At 33.5% G+C, this 9807-nt stretch overlaps 1 protein-coding gene across 1 annotated transcript; it reads left to right on the top strand.

Moving 5' to 3' along the window:
- Nucleotides 1-99: 99 nt before the first annotated feature.
- On the top strand, nucleotides 100-9721 carry LOC124645936 (alpha-tocopherol transfer protein-like). Its single transcript, XM_047185917.1, has 6 exons — nucleotides 100-632; nucleotides 6031-6125; nucleotides 6273-6426; nucleotides 7778-7971; nucleotides 8744-9005; nucleotides 9413-9721. Exons 1-6 carry the CDS (start codon nucleotides 455-457, stop codon nucleotides 9460-9462), a joined length of 933 nt encoding a protein of 310 aa, XP_047041873.1. The 5' UTR covers nucleotides 100-454; the 3' UTR covers nucleotides 9463-9721.
- Nucleotides 9722-9807: the final 86 nt, after the last annotated feature.

Below are 9807 nucleotides of genomic sequence, written 5' to 3'. Positions count from 1 at the left end.
GAATGGGTATTTGCTTAGCGCTTAAGTGAACGGCGCCGACACCATGGCGGTGGTGGTGGGATACCGTTAAGATGGGCTTACAATGGCCTTTCCATTAAGCACTACCTCGCGGCAGCTGACGCGCGTGCTTCCTATAAAGCATAAACCTCTTTTATCCACGGGCTCAATCGCTTCGGGAATTTAGACGCGAGCGCTGCCGTTACAAAGCAAATTTTATTTTCATGCTTCGGCTATATGTCATCGTCAATCGTGATAACTAATTATTTTAATCTCTCACGCGTATAGTAACATTGTAAAAACTGTGCCGAGTGCCCGACTGCCGACGTTTTGCTGACACGAATTTTAATTCAGACGTGAATTATATGCTAACATATGACTGTGCGAAGTCAGCGAAAATTATAAGAAGATTCATATTATACGATCTGTGTGTAAAGTGCAAAAGAAAGTTATAAAAATGGAAGTTCAATTCGGCAGCGACGGAATACCGTTTGTAACATGGGGAGGGAACAAAATAATGTTGGAGCTGGACCCCATCGAAGATGCAGAATGTAAGGAAAAAGCCGAGAAAGAATTGAGAGAAACTCCGGAAGTGGTCGAGAAAGCTTTGATTGAGTTACGACAACTTTTGCGAAGTAAGTAAACAATATGCATATTGTTAAAATAAAAATATTCATAGCATTAATTTTAAACGACATCATATCAGAAGATATAATTACATATCATACTGATTACTTGATATCAATGTTGTCTCTTTATTATTTACAATAAATAAAGAACACTTTGTTGTTGATTGAATGAAGAGCAGTCAATTTTGATTCATCTGAATATGAAACTGCCACAGTACCAATGGGTACAGTATGCCCATTTTATTGGTGAATTTAATGGGATGTTTTAAATTGGGGAATAAATACTTATTTTATAATATAATTAAGCACAAGGGACTATTTACAAATACGCACTCATGTAAGGATATTCAAGGAGTTCATTAGTTATTGATTCTAGAAATAGCAAGCAAACAAACAGTTGACATATGAAATTGCAGTGACACGAAGTGAACCGAGAGATGGAATAATTTCAAAGTGCACGCGTGTATAAAATGAAAGTCGCAAGATGAGGTTTTAGTGCTTTCCCTTTCACATCTCTCGCAGAAATAAATAAAAACAAAACGAGAACGTACGCAATGGAAAATAACTTTATTTTATGTTGTTTTAGAGTACTTTACTTTTTTAATTTTTTTCCTGCGCACTGTTTAGAGATAAGATCATCAGAACCAGTCTTTTGACAGCCAGATTGTATTAAAGCGTATATTCTACTACATAAAGCCTTATATAGTATGTATATAAGTAAGATGGCACGTAGCAATAATAACGTACCTAGCATTGTCATTCTGTGTAGAGTTTTGTAATGACATGTTATTTCAGAACAGGTACTTTTAAATTGCCTTTTTTACATACAATAAAATAGCTGAAGAGTTGGAACTCAGGAACAAGAGTTGCGTTACATAGCCTTTGTCGAGGAGCCTATAAGCTATTTTGTACAAGGGTGCGACGTCGTTGAAACGGGCGCGTTTGAAACCATTGCGCTTGTCAATGAAATAAATAATGTCGGGCACTAGGGTAAAGGCGGGATAGATGCCCCACTTTTTGAAATATGCTTCTAATTTAATAAATATTGGTTCTACATTAAAAACACCTATGAATGTAACTAGTTTAATCCTTTATCTTTATTTGTGATTTGTCTTTTTGGACCTATATACTACACGTTTTGCAGATTTTAGCTTTTTGTAGAACTCAATTTTTGGGGATAGATGCCTACCCCTATGGATAGTTGCCCCACCTTGAAAATACAAGCAAGGATAGATGCCCACGGTGCGGGATAGATGCCCTTCATACTGTAAAAGTATATTATATTATAGTTCGGCCATTCAGAGAATGCGTTCCTGACACGTCGCGATTGAACTGACGACGTAATAACATTCATTGATTATTGATATAATAATGTTGTTTTAATGCTCCTCAATTGTTAAAACGGTAAACAACCAGCAAAAATATTTTTATCGTAACTGCAACGCCATTGCAAAGTTACGTCGTCAGTTCAATCGCGACGTGTCAGGAACGCATTCTCTGAATGGCCGAACTATAATAATATTTATATATTTTTTGACTTCTATATTTTATATATTTTTTGAATCTTTTTATATTCATTATCAGATTAACACAATAAAATTCTAAAAGGTTTTGTTCAACAAAAATAATGTATTTTAAATTTTAAACCCTTATTATAAATTATTAAATTTCAACATGCAAAATCATAAAAATCATTCTTTCTTAAAAAACTAAAATAACACAATATTAAGTATATTGTGCATCATAATATTTAACCGGACTATTTTTCCACATCTCGAGAAAATTTCTGAAAAGTGTACAGGTTTCATGTAACCAGTACTGACGCATTACACATTGAATCCAGTCGGATTTAGACTTCGTTTGTTCATAGTTTTCAAAGCATTCTATGCAGTTATTTTTATTTGTATCTTTAGGCTCATCCTGTCCATCTCTTTTAGTCTTCTTTACCGGCAAATCTTTAGTTTTCTTTCCCTTAACTTCATTCTTAGGTGAATTGTCTTCATCTTCACTGTTGAACTGTAAATCATTCGTTATCAATAAAAAGTGTAAATACCTATACATAAACACATGAAAAATATAAAAAAAAAAACACAACAATATATTAAAAATATATATTCAAAGCACTTATAATACATTCAGGGTATACGTGGTGTATTGAGGGATAGATGCCCCTAGGGGCACCTATACCGTAAAAAATCAGGGCAACTATCCTTTTTGACAGGGAAATATGCCATAGTATTTTTTTAAATAAATAAATGCAATAGAGCAACTATTTACATCAAAATGTATACTTCATGAAACAATATACATACGTAATAAAAAAATTGACGGAATTAATATCTACTTATAAAGTTATACAACAGCAAATACTCACCTTTAAAAATTTTACGCTCGCTTTAAGTTCGCCGTGGAGATGAATTCACACACGACCGAAACGGGACCTCACCCCTCGACGGCGGGTGGCTAACTTAGGTGCGGGGTGCTTGTGGCTTCTAGTTAAACGGTTGTTTCTTAATCGCGAGCATGGGAAGTTAGGTTTTTTAAAAATGGGGCATCTATCCCACTGCGGCATCTATCCCGCCTTTACCCTACATTGCATTGAAATAATAGCCCCAGTTAAATAATGTTCAGATGCTTAGATTTCATTATCCGGCCCCGATGTATCAGCATTTTTTTTTGGTAATTCCTAAATGACAATCGGAAGATAAGTGAGTTTCTAAGCAGCTAATTACATTAATCGTAGCTAATGATTGATAGGTGATAGCCCTACAAGAGTATCTACGATAAATAAATATTTGTTTATAGATATTACTGTAGGATTACATTATGTATTTTACAATAACAAACAGATTTATGTAACTATGTAGATTTTACTTGTCAATACTTGTACGTGTGTTCCGTGATGTAAGTTATGTTTCATTAAGATGATATCTAAGACTCGTATTTACGAAGAGATAGTTTTGCACATTTGTGTACTCAAACTTGCATACAGTTTCAAGAACTGTTACAGGTTTACAGAAACTGAATCCGCACACAATAATAAACTTCAATGTTTTTCTTTTAAGATTGTACATTTTCATTTAGTTCAAGGAATCAGATTTCTCTTTTCTTAGTACTTAAAGATCAGTCATGTGTTGATATTTCAACATCAAAGGCTTAATAAAACAATTATGAATGTTATAGAAATAGACCAGGTAAATACTTATATTATAGTTCGGCCATTCAGAGAATGCGTTCCTGACACGTCGCGATTGAACTGACGACGTAACTTTGCAATGGCGTTGCAGTTACGATAAAAATATTTTTGCTGGTTGTTTACCGTTTTAACAATTGAGGAGCATTAAAACAACATTATTATATCAATAATCAATGAATGTAGTTACGTCGTCAGTTCAATCGCGACGTGTCAGGAACGCATTCTCTGAATGGCCGAACCAGGCAAGCAGGCTTCATTAAAGTTTCTTTACGTCAATTCAAGCAACGGCATTGCTCAATTAAACTAATGCATTGTGATATATAAATAACAATCTGTTCGCGTGTGTTTTCATGCTGAAGATATTAAATTCAACATAAGGTATCTATGTTGGTACCTGGTCTTAGCTAAGTGAAGGGCTAATTAAATTAATTTAAAAGTTCCTTTAAAATATGGATTTCCATATTTCTTAATATAAGTTTTTTCGACCTCTGTTTACTTGTTGGGATTGAGTGCCATCTTCCTCTTACTTATTGCGTTTTTTTTTTATTATATTTTGGAATGGCTTACGTTCTCTTTTTTGTACAATACCTACAGATAATTTGACAAGCAACGTTATGTTTTCAGTTTCAGGGGAAAAGGAAGTTTTTATGATCTTATTGTAAGATAACTTATTTGAATATTCTAAATATATTACGATAATTCAATATGTATTTACTTATAGACTTTATTAATAGACAGGTCAAAGATTGCTTAATCCGCATGACGATAGCAAACCACCTCCTATTAGTTTTTGTGCTCTCTAATAACTGGTGCTGAGAGAAAAAATAAGTAAGATTTAACCTTCGATATAGTCCATAAATAAGTATTTATAATAAATGTACCGAATAATCATGACTAGGCTGATTAAAAACAGCTAGTGTTTCAGCCAAGAAAAAGTATCTAACTCAATACCTACATGGACTGCAATCAATTAAAATACTACCTAATGTATAGCCATTTTATATAAAGTGTAGTTTGATTTTTATTTATTGCATCATATTTATAACAAAAAACAAAACCTGACTATCAAAAGGAAACAAATATCTACCTACCTAATAAACATTAAGGTTTTAACAACTTGACATATGCTTGTGAAAACGATCCTTCTCTTTTGATTATATGCCATTAAAATCAATTGAAAAGCATCTTGACAGCTCAAACAGCATCATATATCTTGTTGCACTGTGGGCACGTAAGCTTCCACTTTGGTAGCAGTTTCAACGATAACAAATGACAATTAATAATTTATTATACCTATTTGATTTTTGCATCATATCCTATATATTTTTATCATGTAGACGCGGATTTACATTATTCTTTTATCCTAAAATAATCACAGATAAGGTACACGTGGTAGTGAGGTACAGCATAGCAATGATGAAACATGCCAAAATAGAACATAATCCTTTACCAATCTTGAAATTACTTTTAAAATAATTAGGTAAGTACTTAATTAGTCAATAAGTTCGTTTCTACTTAATCTGGAAAATGGCATTAAGACGTTAGAAAACAGTAATACACAGCCAGGATCCATCAGCTGTTTGAGAAACAATTCAGGTTGTAGACACACATATCATTAAAAAGGTTTTGATTAAGTAGGTAACTAACCTTGAGTTACTTAATAGTCCATCAGAAAGTTTCTAGATATCATAAAATAAGCGCTTGAAAAAGACTTAGTAGGTAACGATAAATAAAAGAAATATTGCTTAATTTGTTATCGTACCTAATTATTTCGATAATACTAATTAATATTTAGTTGTTTATGTAGATATGTTTATCTTGTTGTTAAACGATTGTCCATTTATAACATTGGAACTATGATTGCATCAACTAGCTATGCCACTAATGATTAATTACAAGAATTAGATGTATTTATTTTAACTGTTCGTTATGCCATAATATTGTGTAACATGGTTTTTTCTCAGATTTTTTTCATGAACTTATTACCTAGGATATTCCTGCGGTACCTATCATTAATACGTATTGTAATAGGGATATAGTAAGATGGAACTGAGATCCTCTTCCTTAGGTAGGCTATATGAAGTATGAGGCACATATTTTATCGAAATGAGCAAATTATTTATTTGAAACGTTACGAATTTCCTCTACCTATGCTTAATTAAGTTTTTCTCAGTGATGCTACAGTAATATCGTTTTGATTGCTTTCAGAGGAAACATCGCTTTACGTTCCCATTGAGAGAGACGATTATCTTCTGAAGTTTCTCAGGCCATGCAAGTTCTACCCAGAGAGTGCTTTCAAAAAGGTTGGTTTTTGTACATTTGCTTAGTTAAAATATTACATTTGATTAAAATATTACATTTATTAAGTTTTTCATAATTTTCAACTTCATAATTTCCGTTTTAATTGTTATACATTGACAAACTGGTGAATATGCTACATTTTATTACAGATACAAGCATACTACAAGTTCAGGATATCACACGCGGAATATTGTCGAGATCTGTTACCGTCAGCCATTCGCTCGCCGTTTGAGCATTCAATTGTTTCCATATTGGCACCGCGGGATCAACATGGACGGCGTATAATATTAGTTGAATCTGGAGGTTAGTGTATAAGATATAATATAATACAATTATATATATGAAATAGCCATTTGCGTATAACATAAACAACACACAAATGATAGCTTGTGGTAAGTGCATAGGCCGGGGCTTAATGAACTTTTGATGATATATGCTGTACCCTTGTATCTATTGCAGTGAATGGAACACTGTCAGACTACTGTCTTGTATTTTAGCTATGACAGGACTGAGCGCTATTTCTTCTGCGCACAAAATTGTGCACGCTTTGATGCATCATTAGATGTCTTTGAAAAAAACATCTTAAATCAGTCAGATATCTATGACAACATTTTATCATAATTGACTTCAAGTTGGCGATAAGCTTGCGGTAAACCTCTAGACCTCATAAATGGCTTCGTTTTGCAATTTTCCATCCTTGAGCACACATAATCTGCGGTCTGGAGCTATCATGACTTCGACGACATTTTCGTCAGATATAAAAATCTTCTGAAAAAAATAACCCGATATATACGGATTATTACTTAAATATTGAGACTATATTTCAAAATTTCGATAACTGCAATAAACTAGAATGACTAGTGCGCATGATTTGAATAATTTTGTTAGGAAATAGTGCATGAACTAAGGCTGAAACTGATATCTATTTGTACGTAGAGGAATGCCGAGTAATAACAAGTTATTAGTATATTTATAAACCGTTATAGATATTTCCTTATTTGTTTAAACTCGCCTAGTGTCTAGGCATGGGAAGGTCATCCGTCAACAATTAATAAGTCAAATACGTCAAATTTATTTAGTGATAACTTCAACAGAATACTAATTTAACGTTTGACGTCTTATTTTTGTAACTAAAGAGTTTATAAGTATGAAGTTATGCTACAAGGAATCTGTACAATACAATACATTCGGACAGAAGATTATTTTGACCGTCCAGTTTATTATTTCATTTGTTACATTTCAAATATCATTAAACATTATAAAGACATTTTTATCAAACATAAAAAATAGGTAATACTTAATGTATATTGTTTGAATTGAATTTGTACATAATTACATTTATCTCGAGAAATCTACGGTAATTTTCTTAATTAATTCAACTTTTATGCACGTGATTATTTAGCTTTGAACGTCATAAGCATAATGTCAATGAGCTCATTAAAATAACGACGCGAATAAAGCAAAAATCTCCTGCAAAGGTGATTAGAAAACACAAACAAAAAATCACCTTTGCACTCAGGGCCAGCGTGAAACTATCAGTTTTTTATATAACATAATCAATTTCTTGTATAAAACTCGTTTGTGTTATAATAGAACGTGTTTCCTTAGTGAAATCGCATACAACATTACTGATGAAGTTGATGTGATATTTCAGAGAGATGGAACCCGCAGGAGGTGTCTCTGAAGGAGGTCTTCCGAGGCATCCAGGTGGGCCTGGAAGGAGCCATGGCCGAGCCTAGGACACAGATCTGTGGCGTCATCAGCGTGTTCGACATGAAGGGCTTGTCCTTGAGGCATATCATGCAGTTCACGCCTTCTTACGCTAAGATGGTACTGGATTGGATTCAGGTAAGAGATAATTAACTGCATGGTTCGGTAGTTTCGGAGCCTTTTGGTTACAAACAAAAAAAGATTTCCTCTTTATTATATTAAGTATAGAAAAGTACGTCACCAAAATTCGCCAGCCGCGATCTGAAATCATTTAATAGAAAATAATATTGATTAAAAAACTTATAATGCATTTCGATGAAAGTTATTTTCTATTAAATAGCATTTGAGACACACACAAGATACAATATGAAAGATTTATGATCGTAGTGTACTAGCGTTTCTCGAATGCCTGCAATAATATCTGGCTATTAAAGCAGACACTGAAACGGAATATGTTCAATTATTTCTCACTCGTCCTAACGATGTTGGTCAAACGTTATTAGGTAGGAATATTACTCGGACCGGGGCCATTGACCCGTGCTATATTATTACACAATGTTAGCAACACGTGAGACTGGCAGAAACCTACCTGTTTGACCAGAAATCACTTTCTAGGTCATATTTGTGTAGTTCATTTAAAATATTCGAAAGTAGTTTTTTAGATCAATGAAATACAGTTATTGCTGCATCATTTAAGTAGGATTATATAATCAACGTCTCATGTGATGCTTTCTATGGAGATGGAGTAAAAAGCTGGGTTTATTTTTAAATGTGTTTTTACGAAATGGAAAGTTATAAATAGCTTTATGCTAATGTAATAGTGCAAATATATAAGATACCTACATAATACTTGTTAAGCAAGAAGGGGCCTCCAAGTAAAGTCCGTTTAAAGATGTTCGTTTAATTCCAGGAATCAGTGCCAATTCGAGTGAAAGCGGTCCACATAATAAACCAGCCTTACATCTTCAACATGCTATTCGCCATTTTCAAGCCATTCATGAGAGAGAAACTGCGCTCACGCATACACTTCCACGGAAACAATATGAACTCTCTGAAGGAGCATATCGACCCTAAGGCCTTGAGGAAGAGGCATGGAGGCCTGTTGCCTGAACCGGAGATCACTGGAGATGTACTTTGGAAGATGCTGAGGCATTATGAGGAAGAATACAAGTGTGAGTATTATGTTACTGCTTTGTGTGTGTGTATGTGTGCGTGTCTCGTAGAGTGAAAGTGCAACGGGTTTTTGTCTGAGGTATAAGTGGATCATTGTGTGTTTATTTTAGAGCCAATATTGTCTTTCCTTATTGGCACTAAGACATATAAGCACAAATGGCTATGTGAGTCATGTCCAAAAGTGATTTCATGCTCTAACTGAGGATATATCCGCATTTTCTAATAGCTGTGGTTCACACTAGAGGATCTTCCGTTCTTTGTAAGCGCATACGCGCGACAATTTTTGCTTCAACTCGTTTGAATATTGTAGATACGCGTATACGCACGTAGGCCAAAACAAGCTATACGATACTCTACGGTGATGAATCCCTTTTGATATTTGAACCTCCTTTTTCTTTTTTTTCAGTGGCGAACTCCTACGGCTATGTACAGAATGTGAACAACAATAAGGCGTAGGACACAATTTTGCAAAGCAGTACAACATGACATTACGTGCCCAAATATTCATATAATTTGTGCATTTTTATAAATAAGGCATAGTAAGATATTTAGATAATAAATTAGGTAAATATTTTATAATTTCATACAGATCTAAGTTACATTATTAATGTGAAAGAAATAATTTATAAATTATTTCAGTTATTTTTTATAAAGATCTAAAGTAAAAGTACAACGTGGTTGGTGATTTTTAAATAAGAAACTTGTTTTATAAATACAAAATTGTTTTTATTGTTTTCTCCTGGTACCTTCCATTACAACTTAATAAATAATAATTAATAGATAATTTAAGAATTAATTGTA

The sequence above is a fragment of the Helicoverpa zea genome, chromosome 3 (genome assembly GCF_022581195.2).
Source record: "Helicoverpa zea isolate HzStark_Cry1AcR chromosome 3, ilHelZeax1.1, whole genome shotgun sequence".
In the NCBI taxonomy this organism is placed as follows: domain Eukaryota; kingdom Metazoa; phylum Arthropoda; class Insecta; order Lepidoptera; family Noctuidae; genus Helicoverpa; species Helicoverpa zea.
Note: the sequence above shows the minus strand (reverse complement) of the source record. Positions and strands in the feature narration are given on the sequence as shown.